The sequence below is a fragment of the Nyctibius grandis genome, chromosome 3, assembly GCF_013368605.1.
Source record: "Nyctibius grandis isolate bNycGra1 chromosome 3, bNycGra1.pri, whole genome shotgun sequence".
In the NCBI taxonomy this organism is placed as follows: Eukaryota; Metazoa; Chordata; class Aves; order Nyctibiiformes; family Nyctibiidae; genus Nyctibius; species Nyctibius grandis.
The window spans coordinates 66,868,252-66,885,299 of record NC_090660.1 but is presented as its reverse complement, the minus strand read 5'-3'; the positions used below and the strand labels follow the sequence as shown (position 1 = coordinate 66,885,299).

Here is a 17,048-nt window from a genome sequence, read left to right as displayed (position 1 = left end):
CTTTTTTGCCTCGGTCTTTAACGTCAAGACCGGTTGTCCTCAGGGGACTCGACCCCCAGAGCCTGAAGTTATGGACAGGGGGCTGTGTGAACCCCCAGTAATCCAGGAGGAGACAGTTAGTGACCTGCTGTGCCAGTTGGACACCCACAAGGCTACGGGCCCGGATGGGATTCACCCCAGAGTAATGAAGGAACTGGCAAATGAACTTGCCAAACCACTCTCTATTACCTACTGGCAGTCCTGGTTAACTGGAGAAGTTCCAGCTGACTGGAAATTAGCAAATGTAACGCCCATCTACAAGAAGGGCCGGAAGGATGATCCAGGGAACTATAGGCCTGTCAGCCTGACCTCGGTGCCAGGCAAGGTGATGGAATAGATCATCCTGAGTGCCATTACACGGCACATGCAGGACAATCGGGGCATCGGGGCCAGCTGACATGGATTCATGAAAGGCAGGTCCTGCTTAAACAACCTGGTCTCCTTCTATGACAAAGTGACCCACTTAGTAGATGAGGGCAGGGCTGTGGATGTAGTCTATCTAGACTTCAGTAAGGCATTCGACACTGTCTCCCACAGCATCCTCCTAGACAAACTGGCTGCCCGGGGCTTCGATGGGTGGTCTCTTCAGTGGGTTAAAAACTGGCTGGATGGTCGAGCCCAGAGAGTGGTGGTGAATGGGGCAAAGTCCAACTGGTGGCCGGTCACTAGCGGTGTTCCCCAGGGCTCAGTTCTGGGGCCAGTGCTGTTCTATATCTTTATAGATGATCTAGATGTAGGGATTGAGTGCACCCTCAGCAAATTTGCAGATGACACCAAGCTGGGTGGGAGTGTCGATCTGCTGGAGGGTAGGAAGGCCCTACAGAGGGATCTGGACAGGTTAGATAGATGGGCCGAGACCAACGGCATGAGGTTCAACAAGAACAAGTGCCGGGTCTTACACTTGGGCCACAACAACCCCATGCAGCGCTACAGGCTGGGGGAAGAGTGGTTAGAAAGTGGCCTGGCGGAAAGAGACCTGGGGGTGCTGATTGACAGCCGGCTAAACATGAGCCAGCAGTGTGCCCAGGTGGCCAAGAAGGCCAATGGCATCCTGGCCTCTATTAGGAATAGTGTAGCCAGCCGGTCTAGGGAAGTGATCGTCCCTCTGTACTCGGCACTGGTGAGGCCGCACCTTGAATACTGTGTCCAGTTCTGGGCCCCGCACTTCAAGAAAGATGTTGAGGTGTTGGAGCGAGTCCAGAGGAGGGCGACCAAGCTGGTGAAGGGTCTGGAGGGTCTGACCTATGAGGAACGTCTGAGGGAGCTGCGGTTGTTTAGCCTGGGAAGAGGAGGCTCAGAGGTGACCTTATTGCAGTCTACAACTACCTGAAGGGAGGTTGTAGTGAAGTGTGAGTCTGCCTCTTCTCCCGGGCAACTAGCGATAGGACAAGAGGACACAGCCTCAAGCTTCGCCAGGGGAGGTTCAGGTTGGACATTAGGAAGAATTTCTTTACAGAAAGGGTTATTAGACATTGGAATGGGCTGCCCAGGGAGGTGGTGGAGTCACCATCTCTGGATGTGTTTAAGAAAAGACTGGACATGGCACTTAGTGCCATGGTCTAGTTGACAGGGTGGTGTCAGGGCAACGGTTGGACTCTATGATCCCTGAGGTCTCTTCCAACCTGGTTGATTCTGTGATTCTGTGATTAGGATCATAGGAATCATCTTGAGATTGACACAAAACTCTATCTGTCTATATGTAAGTGTCTAAGCTCTAATTACAATCAATGGAGAACTGTTCATTATAGGCAATGAAGTGTAGAGAGCAATTCAGTTGATCAGCAGGTTTGGGGGGAACTGAATTACTCTGTACTATTCAGATCTGCAGTAGGAACTTAGGTGCAAAGTGCATGTGCAGGTACCTATAAGTAGACAAGACCATTTCAGCATCCAAATCTGAAACCAAATCCTACTAGGAGACACTAGAAAAAATAAGGGATGCATGAAAGTATCGATACTATGAAAGAACTGAAGTTCCCTCAGAGACATCCAATGCACTAGAGCAGCAGTTATTTACAATGAAAAGAACAGTTTAAGAAATATGTCATGGACACTATGAAAAATGTGCTTTAGTCTCAGTACATCTATGTGGAATATTTTGGTTTTATGCTAACTGAAACTCAGTTCGAAACATTTACTGCCATTAGCAAGGATGGGGATGGAAGTACCAATAACAGTCTGAGCACGCTCATCATTTTGGGAGAGTGATCTCAGTTCTTCTACAGTGGTGGTGGTTACAGCACTGGAAGATAGGGAAAGAAGGGTGATAAGATATTCAGAAGAAAGGAAACAAAGAGAGGAAGAAGAGGAAGACCAAATGGTCAAGATGCCTCATGACAGCTTTTATTGCTATTATCAAAAACTGCCTAGTAACTATTTTGGCATAGAAAACCAGAGATTATTTTTCCCAGATACATACTATGACTGAGAATTTGATACAATAGGGGATGGAGGGGAAAGGAGGCTGCAAGTTGTAAATGTACTGGCTAGATAACTGAGTTAGGTCTGTGTGCTGGGCTTTGGTAGTGGGGGAGGGGCTACAGGGGTGGCTCCTGTGAGAAGCTGCTAGAAGCTTCCCCGGCCCCTGAGGAGGAAGTGGCAGAGACAACATGTGATGAACTGACCGTAACCCCCATTCCCTGTCCTCCTATACTGCTGAGGGGGAGGAGGTAGAGAAATTGGGAGCAAAGTACCTTGAGCCCAGGAAGAAGGGAGGGGTGGGGGGAAGGTGTTTTTAAGATTTGGTTTTATGTCTCATTATCCTACTCTGATTCGATTGGTAATAAATTAAATTGATTTTTTTCCCCCAAGTTGAGTCTGTTCCGCCCGTGACCATACTTGGTCAGTGATCCCTCCCTGTCCTTGTCTCGACCCATGAGATTTCATTGTATTTTGCCCTCCCCATTCCATCAAGGGGGAGGAGTGAGCAAGCGGCCACATGGTGCTTAGTCGCTGGTTGAGCCTAAACCACGACAATAACCAATTAAACAAAAGTACATGGAGCAAAGTCTACAGCTACTTTATGTTTCATGTCAACGGTCCCCTGCCATGGCTGTCCCAGGACAGTCTCAGCCCCAGTGTTCAGGTGTGAAATCCATCATAAGACAATACCAGAGCACGTTTCGGACTGAGTGAGGGTCACTGCCTGGGGGTATGGGACACATTATGGGATACAGTTTTGGATTGCACAGGGCATATTGGATGTTCAGGGGAGGAAGCAAATGCAGGGAATGGGAGGGGTTTCAGTGATTTGGGGAGGAACAAGCAGAGGAAAATACAGAGTTAAGGGGATAAAAAGGGGTTGGTCACATGCAAATAGTCTTCTGGTCACTATGCTTGTCTGGCCATGCCCTATGCCTGATCAGCACTGTCTGTCCCATCCTCTCATTAAATTCCTTTCTAACTCTTTTCATGGGTGAGGGACTCTGTGTGGGCAGGGTGTGTGCAAGTGTATGTCTGTACCAGAAGCTGGACAGGGGCTGAGGCCTCAAGGTCTCATATGCCCAGCTCCTAGCAACTGGGAAGACTGTATTCCAGTGGCAGCTGCTGGGCAGAATGACTGTCTAAGGCCAGCCCTTGGAGGCATCCACACTGTACATACACATGCATATTCTCACTAGTGGACCTCCATCCTGGTCAGCCAGAAAGGGGAGCAGGATCAGGCTGTTGGTGCTGTCTGTGTTTGTGCGACTGCTCTGTGTGTCTGTATGTGATCTGCACAGCTGGCCATGTACATAAGTATATACATATATATGGATAAGTGTAGTGTATATGTGTGCATATGCCTATTGGGGATACATCTTCACCCTCTCTACTGGCTGGACCTGGGTACACAAAGCTACAGCAGCCTCCCCTCTCTTGGGCTTTCAGATCCAGCTCAATATATTTTCCCTTGAACAAAACCAAAGTAGATAATGCCATACAATGATAGTGCTGACATTTTAGTTAAAAATTACGTTATGTGCAAGCATAAGGCTACTGATGATTTATTTAGACATAGGCATTTGATGAAAGTAGGCTGAAAGGCTATATTTAATTAACTTTGATTGGCATTGGAGGAAAGATGTAGATCATACTTCTCAGAATTTCTCGGAAGTGACACTACTGATTCTGTGGCACCAGGCTCATTCTACACAAATGAGATAAAATGAAATGAGGTGGATTCAATTCCAGTTTATTAATCTAAAAGCTAAGGGAGCTTCTTTAGGGTCTCCAGATTAAGAGCTTTTTTAGGATGGGAGGAGTCATCCTCTCCTTCCCTTGTCTATCATGGAAGCTCCAACAAAGCAGGTGACTTTTAAAGAGCTAAATTTGAAATCAATGCCCCCATTAGAAGCTAGATACAGAATGAGACAGATCTGTCAATGTACTTGTATTGTAAAGGCTCAGATAGGACTCATATGCCAGGTCATCTTTCTGTGCCGCTCTTGTCCTTACTGCTGTTGGCCACAGAGTGAAATTAATTGCCACTAAATAATCTATATAGCATACAGTTTAAATAATAACATAAAAACCCTATGAAAATAATATGTATCTGCCTCTTTTGCTCAATAAGTGCTTCAAAAAAATATTTATAAAAGAAGCAAAACCAAATACCAAACCTCAAAACTAACAAGAATGTTTTTTTCCAGGCAAATAACCTGGGATATACTGTATTATAGAATTTAGACTGTGCATGGATCTTCTGAGGTAGTAAAGCCTGTTACATAGCACCCTGGACAACCATCACAGTATCCTTTCCCAAAAGCAAGTTTCACTTTAATATTAGTTTTTGACCCTACTACTCCTTTCAGAATGCTGTCATGATTTAATGTTCACTAGCCTGCTTATTTTCTCTTCCCCCCTAATTTACACCAATTGATTCTCAAGTTAAAATAGGGTTTAGCTGCAGTTAGTTCTTAGTTCTACTGATGTTCCCATCCGTTCACTTCATTTTTTCATGGGATCATGGTCACACTTAAAGAGATGGCCAGTTTTCTTGTTCCCAGTCATAACTTCCTAAATATTGTTTGTGATTCTCAGTGTACAGGCAATTGTCATGATTTTTTAATCTAATAATGCACTGATAATACATAATTTGGTGTAAATGGTTCTCATTGTGTCTCAGTTGCTGAAGTTGTGAAAACACATTAAAACAACTTGCTCATAGACAATAACTGAGTAAATAAGATGCTCTTTTTAACATCTACAAATACATCTAATTTACTTTCTTTAAGGCAAAGTTGTTATGAACAGAGAAAGCAAAGAACTTCCCCCATCTCTAGTGGAGGGGGACTGTACTTTGCATTGACATTATGAAACTATATCTACTTTAAGTGAAAATAACTCTTACCTAATCAAATCAGAATGGAATTGCTTTTGATTTTGGTCATCTTCACAGTTTCCCCTCCCTCCCTCCCCACCCACCTTTTTCTCATACTTCTACACTTCCCCCTTGATTTTGCTGAACAGTGTTATACATATTTCTGGCTCCATTGATGTTTTTCTTCATGTACAGGCTTTCAGATATAAACACTTCACTAAGAGCAAAGCTCACACAACACATTGCTATCTGCACCTACATTGTGCCTAAAGAGGCAAATTGGAATGGACAGATGTGAGGGCTAGCAATGAGTACACCTCGGCAAATTCTTTCATCTTCTGCTACAAAGTCTGTCTACCACCATAAAGCAATCAGCTGAATAACTTATATCTGATTATACAATTCCACTCATTTCTAAAAAAAGTGAAAAAAAGGATTTTGCGTATAAAAAGATTAAAAGTTCATTGATTTTGATTCTGCTATTGTTCGAAAAGAAAAATATCTGATCTTACCTCTTCACAGGCAGTCCTGAAATCCATGTGCTATGACACAGCAAGTGATATTTGTCTAAAATGGAGAGAAAGATTTCATTAGAATGAAAAAGATACTGCAAAACATAAAAGTTACCTGTCTGAGATGAGCAACTGCACTTCCCTTTGTTAGGTCCAGTTACAGTTGTTGAAAAGAGAAATGACTGAAGTTGCAACAGGATTTGGAAGTGTAAGGTGTTATTAGTTGTTCCTGGTTCTTATAAAGTACACAACCCGGTTTCATTGAATATAATCAAAGGAATGCTTATGTTCCCACAACTTCCTCCCTTCCACAGGGAATTCAAACTTACTTTTCTTATTTCAAGTGTGGGGGTTTTTGGTTGGTTGTTTTTGGTTTGGTTTTTGTTTGTTTTGTTTTGTTTTTGTTTTTCCCAAAAAAAAGTAAGGGTATACTGGAAAGCAACACTTCAGATGGAGATAATTAAGTGTTGCTCTTCAGAATGCCCTCTCTCTTCTGAAAGACTGTTTTCTGTTTCTTTTCTGCCGTAATTAAAAACCATCATGCATTAATACCTTTTGTCTCACACTTTATAAACATACATAATCTCTCCAAGGAAGCCAGTATCATTTAACAGTGTGCCTACTTTGCAGAAATATTTGTGAGTTAAAAAACCCAAATGTTAGAAGAGTCAGGAATATGTGTGAGTGCTGGCAAAATGTCACACCAAATCCTGTGATTATTACTTTGCTTGGCCTTTACCTAAAGTGTATTCATCCCAATGCACATTTATGCATTCATTTATTTATGAGATAACAGCATGTTCCAGTGGCTTTATCAGAGGATAACAGTGTCCTGATTCTGGTTCTGCAATAGAAGTACTCATGCATCAGCCAATAACATTTCCAGGAAACACTTCCTGGGCAAAACAGTAATTTCATTCCATGGCTGAAGAAACAAAACCTGTAATAAAATCCTCTCCATCAAGCATTTTATTACTATTCTGAACTAATTATGTGCTTACAACTATTTATATAAATATAGTAGTCAAAGCTCCAACACAAAATTTGTCCCATTAGCCTAAGTTTAAAATAAAATTTAAAAATTATACCTCACATAGTACAAAAATGTAAGTCCTAATAATAATAATAAAACCTCTTAATCTCTTAATTAAGTCTCTTAACTTGTTTTGCTGCCCTGGATGCAGTTGTATTAAACTAAACCACACACGCTCATATGAGGTCAATGTTCTGTATTTACCGAGCTCTGCCTGATTCACAGCCTGTGCTCTAGACTAATTTATAGCAGAGCTACCCTAGGCTGGCTAGGTTACAATGAAGGAATTTAAAAGGGACCCATCATAATTCCTTCCTTACCAGCTTTACAAGTGCACCAAGACTCAATAAAGATTTCTATCTGTAATTCTGCTTTCAAAGTGCTCATAACAAACAAGGTCACTATTAGAATCTTGAAGACTTTCTCTCTGGTGGGACAGTCATTGTGCAATGAAGTATGTTTCTTTGTAATTTTTATGAACTCTTTCCAGGTGCTGAGTAAGCTGAAGTGGGGAAAAGGCTTTATTCACCTTAGCAAAGTATTCCAAGGACTTTTTAGCCTTCTGGAACTATAAACTTATGTATCTTTAAAATATAAACTGAAGTACTGCACAGTGTTCTCCTTTCTCAGGCCCTGATTATGTCGGGTCAGTAACTCCTACTACAGTCAAAAGTGTATTCACTTATGTTGTGTTCTGCCTTATTAATAAAAGTTCTGCAAAGTTTGGGTTTGGGCAACTTTTGTTCCACAGTCAATGACAATTCCTCTTTGGTTCTTTTTTAGCTACTCTTTGATCTAAATCCTATCTAATCCAGGTCATTTCCATAACTCAGTACTACTCAATTTTCTTCTTTTTGTTGTTTTTATGTATTACACATTTATCTACTTATTTCAGAAATATTTGTGTTACCACGTAGAAGAAAAGTCAAGAATAACTAGGCTTCCCAGCATCATAACTTATTGTCTATACAGCTCATGACCTAAAATAACTTCTAATTTTGCTCAGATAGTAATTTAGCAATCTTAGAAGTATGAAGCTTCACATGAATACAAACTTCTTTATTGAAAAACCCTTTAAGTCCCTTCTTAAAATCCTGGGGTTTAAACCTCTTCTAAAAAAAACCCAACATTTTAAACACCACTGCCATTAGCTCTAGCATGCTTAATATGTCGGGTGATTTTTTTCCTGAAAGGCAGGAGCCATAGTTCTCCATCCTATGTCTCGAGGGTTGTCATGGCAAACAAAGCCTATGGCCTCCAGAGAGACAGCCCTCAAACTATAAATATTGCCTCCCACTACGTGTTGATACTTGGTGAATCTACCTGCCAATCACCTTGGTGCTACCTCCTTTTTTCCCCCTACATGCTAAATTACAAATAGGTGAAATAAAATATACAACCAATACACTCCTGATATCCATCTCCTACTGAAATAACTTCTCTGGTTCCCACAGAAAGGTGAGACACGGTGTTTCCTCTGGGAAAGGTGGTTAGAGGCAATTTTTCATGATCTATGACAAGAGCTTTTACTATTAAAATATTGTCTGAAATGTAAACCTGGAATTACATAATTCCCAACACAAAATCATACTCATTGCAATGAGTGTACCTGTTTCTCAGACATTCAACAACTCAGTCACTAATCTTTGCAATATAGCTGCCACTGCTTCTGTATCACACTATTTCCTACTGATTCTTGTCTGCAGCTGCACGGAGAATTTAAGCCCAATATCAATGTTCTTTTTCTGACTATCAGCAATTTTACAACACTTGCTATTTTAGAAATAGCACATAGAAGGTTTGATTACAAAGTGCATTACCTCATAAATCACCTCAGAAACATCGTTTCCAGCATTTACACCCCAAATAAACACTCTAGACGATTAAATTACAGAATACATATCATGCATCATGCAGAAATTTTATGATCTTATGCTGGTAAAATGCCCCAATGATTAGTAATTGTCTCCTCCTGCAATACACGAAAAAAGACAGAAAATATAAACCCAAGCAATTTTAAAAATAAAACATTTGTAAAATGACAAACCGTGACAGCCAGTGCTGAGAGATATCCCCTGTTCAGCCTCTGGCTAACCTCTGCAATCTCCTTACCTTCAAATCACAGCCACTTTCACCTGAGCATCTTTCCAGCTCTCCTAGGAGCTTCCTTCCTTCTCACCCACTTTGTAAAGGGTTGGGAATACTACATAAAATACTATTGAAGCAATAGTAGGTGCAAAGGAAAATACAATATTGTATGCACAAATAACAAGTACATGAAGAAATGATGTATTATTAAATGCAATTTAATTTAACATATGATATCACTGCAGCTTGTATACTTCTTACTTGCTGGATATAAGTCAGAAGAAATTCTTATTGTCTAACTGTCTGAATTGCTAACTGAGAAAAAGACTAAAGCCATGTTTCAAAGGCACAAATATCAGATCTGCTACTAACTGTGATAGTAGTTCACTACTAAACTTCAGGTTTGCCTTTTCAAGTCCTTCTCCTGCTTCCATTCTTACCAACTTTTGTGCTCTACATTTTGGAGATGTCTGAAGTAAATCATATCTGTCATTTTTGTGTGTGTTATGAAATGAAACATACACACTTTAACTCTGAAGGGGCTTTTTCTTTTCCCAGCAATAATTAAAAAAAAAAAAAATCTCTATTGTAAATAGGGAAGAAGGCTTAAAAATTATCCTTACATGTAGCATAGCTGATCCTTTGTGCTTTAAGGGAAAGAAAAATATTTTGGGGAAAAAAAAAGACTCATTACTTTAAATGCAAATTCCTTAATGTCATATTCATTGCATCCAGCTTGCCACAAGGTGTTTAGTACTGGAAGAGTGGTCAAAGGCATGCAGACAGCTCAGTAAATCAAAGGAGCAGTTTAGTAACCACAGATTAATAACACCCTATTCAGTTACTGTTTTCCAACACACTTAATGATATTTTGTTGGAACACTGAGTTACTTATGTTCAGTTAACATAATGATTTTTAATAATTTATGATACTAACATATTGGACTCATCTGGTGAAGAATTTCTCAGTGTGTTGGGAACAGATAGTGTCTAGATCCAAACACAGTCTCAAACTTCCCTCATAGAATTCAATACATGAAGGGGGATCTATATATCCCTTGCACAGAATTACAGCTTTCATAAATTAAAGTTGAAAGATGCTCATAAAGCTGGAGGCCCCTAAGCTACATGTACTTCTATCTACCTGACAGTTCAAGGACTGAGATGAACTTTGAACTCAGCAAAGCTGTGCACTTCTTTGGCAGTAAGGAAAATAATCATCTGACAAAGGTTTTTAACAAAATGACCAGCTCTTAGCAAAGCTCATGCTTCAAAAGAATTGAAGTTGGCAATTAGTGTCTAACAAGGTTTTTAATGTTTAATTCATTTTACCTCGGTTAAAACGAGAATGATATTTACCTGCCAGTCATAATTTATTATTTTAGTTGCAAGCATTTGTAATCAGCAAGCTCAGTCAAGGATTCACTGTATAAACATCATTTTTTTTAAGAATCAGTGAGCCACAAGGCAGTATTAACTGAATGAATGTGTCAGGCTCCTGTTTGTTTATCCAGTACTGTTTGCACTAACAATTACCTAGTGCCCCCTGGAACAAACACTCACAAAATGACTTAATAAGTAACCCAGCCTGTTCTGCCTTGGCAAAAGCAAACTGATGGAAATGGCAAAATAAAAAAACAATGCAGCACACAATCTTTCTGAGGCAAAAGCAGTATTACAGGAGAATCATCTGACAATGGTGACGTTAAATGCCAATGAACTGCTACTGCATATCTTTATGTGAAACGCTCTATGGCAAACTGGAACAGGAAAGTTTGGCTTTGGGTTAAAGCTTGAAATGTTGCTAGAAAAAAAATGCGTGTGTCTGATCTCTCACTTTTCCAATGTTACCTTTTGGTGACTCACTAGACGTGTCTGAATATAATTACGTACTTAATTTCAAAGAGCAGTAGTGCAGGTGTCAGAGCCCAAGCAGGGACTAAACATCTCCTTATTCTTAACTGCTCTGGAGGCTTCATGAACTGTTTCATGATCTAGACCATTTCTCAGTTTCGACTAAATAACAATGCCTTGTATCAAAGATGAACAGAAGTTCTTCTCTGACTATCTGGCACTGCAGTCTGTTTTTCCCTGCTTTATTTTTCAACACAGAATTTCCTTATAAAAGAGACACTCTGTCAAGGCAATTGTTTCCCAGTCAAACATAAATTTCACACCTCTGGCATTATGCCTAATGCTAATAGTTTGGGGGGAGACTTTCCACATCATATTGCATCTTTTGATTTCACTTAAATTAAAAAAAATAAATATAATAATAAAAAAGCATTGTACTAATCTCCTAAAGGAGCTAAAGAAATAAATTAATGGTTATAAACATTCAGGAGATTTTAATTTGCAATGTTCTTGGGAATTGCTTGGATGCTAAAGTGAGCTAAAGACAGGAATGCTTCCACTTCAAATACTGAGCACGATTTTTCAAATTAACAAGCAGGTAAGATGATACTTAATGGCAACATCACAGTTTAATGGAAGTTTTGTCTTTGCCTCACCTCCAACTAAGGACATTTATTCAACAGCTAATATAATAAAGCACACATTTAGCCCTGTGAGGTCCAGAGAAACTAGACTTCAGAATCACATGGTAATAACTACATTTATATACATTTAAATAATCATAAAAGTTTCTAAAATTTTCCTGTGTAAGCAAAACAAGTTGGATTGACGCAACCTAAGATAAACTGATTCGCAAACAGGGAAGTGCAAAAAATTAGTACGACCACAAAGTGAAATAAACGTACCAATATTTTTTGAGTTTTATATATCCACAGACTGAGCAAATGTATGCAGGCTTTAATATAAGGGAGTAGTAAAATACATTTAGTGAAATTGTTTGGGCTAAATATATTACTTTAGGAAGTGGATTCTGTTTTCACAAAAGTCAGTCACAAAATCCCCGCTAATCCTAGCTCTGCCATTTCAGATTCAGACTAAAAAACCACGAATGCAATACCAGCACATATCTTTCCTCACTGATAACAGGACTATCCCTCCACTTCTGTAGATATGTGTAGCCCTATCTTAAAAAAAAAAAGGCTTAAAATTAACTGCTGTTGATACTCTAGCCTGCCATGTTCTTTGGGCAGTGTTTTGGATGTGTGTATTACAGGACATATGTATAAAAGCATTTATGATTTTAGAAAAAGATATGGAAAAAATCCCAATGGACTACATTGACTTCTAAGAATTCTGAGAAGGTCTCATCCTTTCAGAAATTCTTTAAATGCCTGTATCTACTTGGAACAAAAGGACATTCTTACATGCTAATGATTACATAGTGGGGACAGTGTAATCCATTAATGACTTTCCCTTTAATTCCCAAAAATGGAACAGTATTATAATGTCATTTAAAAGCAACAAGCATTGTAAATCCTAAGAACAAGAGCATGGCATACCATTTAAATATAATTTTATTCTGGTATGCTTTGACTTTCAGTAAATGGAAACAGCATAATACACTATTTATTTGAGATTTTCAGATCCTGTATAAATAACTGTTCTATATATTTATACCTGTATATATACACATTTCCAATTCAAAGTTAATTGCAGAAGGTCTTAGTGGAAAAATAATCATTCACAGTTGTCTTCATTTAGCCTGCAGCCAGGGCTAAACAATAGCCAGCTGTTCTATCACCCAAGACCCCTCCCCAACCGAGAAAGAGAATTGAGAAAAGGAGGGAGACTTGGGGGTTAAAATTTGAACAGATTTAATAAAATAAGAAAACCAATACTGATGCTAATACAAAAGACACAAAGTTGTATTGAGCCCAGAGAGTGATGGCAAGTCCCTCCAGGGATAGCAACCATTGAGAAGAAGAAGGGAAAGTAGAGCAAAGAGATAGAAGAGAGCACAGCAAAGAGCTTCTCCATCCCCACCAAGCTTTCCCATTTATAGTGAATGTGACGTTAATGTTACAGAATACACCTGTGGGCCAGCCTGGGTCAGCTGCTCTGGCTTTCACTGCTAATGGCCTTGATCACCATACCACAGCTGGCCACCAACTGAACCAAAATGTAACAGAAAATTGATTCTATAAAGTTTATCCTTGCAAAACCAGGACAACCGTGAAATTTGAAAAATCTGTATTTCCCTGAGATGATACATTGTAAAAGTCCTCCTTAAAAAAAATCAAAATAATAATGTACAATGAATAATGAAAATTCAAACCAGATTAAATTAATAGACATGATATTAGACTTAGTACAGAAGACGTTAATTGAATGAAACGCATATGAGTATGCTTTACTTCCAGTTTACAAGTGTACAAAGTAGCTCATATTTCCATTTTGTTAACTGAATGAAATGTTTCCCATATACAATGTAAACCAAGATTTCTCAACAGATATGACAGCATTTCTGTTCATATGCTACAGTTTGAATCACAAACTCTAGCATGTCTCAATAGCACTTGAACTAACAAGATAAGCATAACTGAAAGAAATGACAGAATCTAATCTCAGAGAAATTCAGAAGTTTCATTAACTTCAATGAAAACAAAATGACAAAGTCATTTTAAATTGCCTCAGCACAAAACAAAAAATCCCAAATTTCATCTGAAACTTCATAACCAAAACAATATATGATTTTGACCTTTCCTCATTCTGATGGGATTGAAATTAGTTGAGTAAGGTCAAAACATTTTCATTATATTTTATCATTTGTGTTTATGAAATGATTCATAGTATTAAAAAGAATATTCCAATTCTACATTCACAAAATCAAAACACTGTCTGTTATACTTTAAATTATCAGGATATATATCACAATGTAATAAATTTGTAATCTGTTTGAGATAGAGCAGTGACAGTGTTTTAAGATGCTTTCCTGTTATGTCCATAGGTGTGAATACAAGTCTTGTCCTGGATTTGTAGCAGAAGCTCCTAACTGGTTCAGATAGAACTGGATATCTTGTTGGGATGGGGTCTCAAACGCAGCAGTGAAGGACGCTAGACTTTATTGGTCCTTTCCACAAAGATGGTAACAAAAATCAAAACAGCCTAATGAAAAAAATGGTATCATTTAGCTTTCAGTGTTTGTTTTCATATTGATACTTGAATTGGAGCTTGCTTTCTACTTAGTAATTACCATAGTCACTGTTTTTGCAACTGCTAGTCAGTTTTCTCACATAACTTGGAAGTTGAATTGGGCTATCAGGAGTAAAAAGGTTTGGGGAATATGCCTGGAAGCTACCCAGGAAGATGGGCAGAGAGGTAGCTTGAGAAGCTGTGAGATAACACTGAGTCAGTGCAAGCTGGCAGAACAGAAGAAACCAGGTATACTTATTTTCATCACATCAACACTCTGCTGAGACACTGAACTAAAATGACTAAACTCTGGTATCAGAGTCACCTAGGTGAAATACCAGAGAGCAAGACAAATTGGACATTATAGGAGCAAGACCCCACATTTCTTATTTAAAGTGGACTGAGTCATCTCTGTGTTGTACTGCAGCTTAGACAAACTGTGTTGTTTACTGTGTCAGGTCATTGATTCTTGAATGTCACTGATTTTCTTCAAAGGCTTTTTTTTTGTTCCTTTTCTAAAGTACGAACTTACCGATTTCCCATAAATAACCAAGTTAATAAAAAAAAATATAAGCAATAATTTGAAAAACTGATAGATAAAAATATTTAAATTATTGTAATTTACTGACCATTTGACAGCTTTAGACTGAAGTCTGAACTGCAACTTAGCTTCTACTGCCAGGTTCTGTAATCACCAGTGACTTTCCCTTGTAAGAACTCCTGTGACAACAAGCATGTGCACACCTCCAGTGGTCATTATAAACTATGCATTTCTTAGTCATCTCTGGGACAGCACAGCTATCGCATAGAGAGCGCTCAAGGCTTATTGCAGTTGCTGCTACAGTACTGCCTTATCTGCAAAGTCACTTATAAAGACTACCATTAAACATAATTTTCCTCAGGTTAAGGAAATAAAAAGTAGCCTATTTCTAATAGTTGCCAGTGAAAAAACGTGGAATAATGCTGTGCATGAACTAGGAAAGTCTAGCGATCAGAGATATTATGGTCATGTTTTGCACAGTCTTCACCACATTTCTCTTTTTTCAGAGCAGATACTTCTGTACAGAAAAATTCAGTACTTATGAATAACAAACACCAATAACTTGGCTCAAAATTAATCAACATAATTAGATCTTCCACTTGAGTTTTTACATGATTGCATCAAAAGCCTCTTTAACTCCTCTGGAATCCAGAAAGCAGGAATTTGTAGCAGTACTGTTGTAAAATCATCAAGTCAAATTTATTTATTGTCAAACAGTTTCTGCAGTAGTACATTGTCAAAATGTATAAAAAGAGAACTTGAGATATGCAAAATATGCCACATAGGAAAACATAGCACTTAAAGTACTGTAAAATTAAAATAAACGAAGTTAAGTAGCCAGTGAGAAACACTTAAAGCTAATCCGAAAATATCCCTCTGAGAGCAGCACCCCTCACTGAAAATCTTTCTGCATGGGATTGAATTGGACTGGGATGGTGAAATGGTCATCGCAGCTGTCCATACAGCCCTCTCCTGCAGGTTGTTAATCCTGCTGTAGGCGTACAGCAGTAAGTTGCAAAGAAACACTAACTACAGCATGCTCCACTTTTAAAAACAGGTTGATTCAGACAAACACTGGCTAGCGGTAAAATGTGCTGGTCCAGGAACACTGAGCTGCCACACAATGACAGCAGTGCAGGGCAGACATGGGTGCACAGCTACAGGTGCCATCTTTATTTAATCAGTCACCTCATGGGAATTACTCATTTTGGTTATCTCATTTTCTACCTAATTGACTACTGCTCAGTTTAGATTTTATTTAATGTGTTCTTGAGCTCACTGAGAGCCAGGATGCCAAAAACTGAAAGTCATAAGAAATTTTTCTTTGTAAAGTCTTGGACTCACTCATGATGCAATCTAATTATAATATGGGTGGGACTAATATCAGTAACTCCTTCTACGACTGTCTTTCATACTCCACTAAATGTAGATGAGAGAAGACGATGAAAATTTGAACTGTACAGTCAGGAAGACTGGAAGACGCTGAAGCCATTTTGTAAAAGTGTTACCAGGAATAGAATGAGAAGAATGTGAAAGGGAATTTGAAACTTGGTAGATCAGCAGAAAAGAGTTAGGGTAGGCCAAACTAAGGAAGCTTTTGGCTCACGGGCAAGTTGAAGTATGAGGAAGAAGGAGATGACCTTCAGGAGAGTGAAAATGAAGGTTTGTAACCACTATAGAGCACTTGCCTCCAGGGAAATGGTACTCAAAAATCAGATCAAAATTCCACAGGCATGGAAGCATTGCACCTGTTTTACTGTACAGAATACTAAAATTAAGCAATGTCAGCAAATTTATTGTATATATTGTTATGCTATTAGTATGCACCCTCGCATGGATTTAGTCCATGCCAACTAGTACTCTCCAAAACAACAGGCTACATGATTCAGGAGTTAGTATAAGGATCATTCTCAATAGACAGTTTTCTCACAGCCACCCTACTTTGTAGGATACGGCGGTTAAATACCATGGATATGGGCTATCTTCTGCAACTACCCTCAATGACAGAAGCCAGTTTCATTGACAATGATAAACAAAAACTAGGAGCTTCATCTTCTGGAAACTCACAAAAAGTGGCAGAACATTACAAGCCGATAGTACACTAGCTCAAATGACAGCTCTAAAACTTTCAAGCCTACTCATGAAGAGTACCAGAAGATATCTCATATGGGTTACTTTTTACGTGAAGTGTGTTCCAGTGGAAAATCTAGATTGTGATTGCATAACTGAAACTGAGTCATAGTGTATGCACGAAGATATGATGGCTTACCTGAAAGATTTTAAACATAAATCATAGAATCATAGAATGATAGAATGGTTTGGGTTGGAAGGGACCTTAAAGATCATCTAGTTCCAACCCCCCTGCCACAGGCAGGGACACCTTTCCACTAGACCACGTTGCTCAAAGCCTCATCCAATCTGGCCTTAAACACTGCCAGGGAGGGGGCATCCACTACTTCTCTGGGCAACCTGTTCCAGTGTCTCACC

At 39.1% G+C, this 17,048-nt stretch overlaps 1 protein-coding gene across 1 annotated transcript in view; it reads right to left on the bottom strand.

Annotated features, from left to right (window-relative positions):
- SNTG1 (syntrophin gamma 1) overlaps positions 1-17,048 on the bottom strand; it is a 418,769-nt gene that overhangs the window by 193,409 nt on the left and 208,312 nt on the right. Inside the window, exon 4 of the mRNA XM_068396528.1 lies at positions 5,854-5,908. Within this exon, the coding sequence (XP_068252629.1) occupies positions 5,854-5,880 (27 nt within the window). The 5' untranslated portion in view covers positions 5,881-5,908. The remainder of the gene's footprint in view (positions 1-5,853; positions 5,909-17,048) is intronic.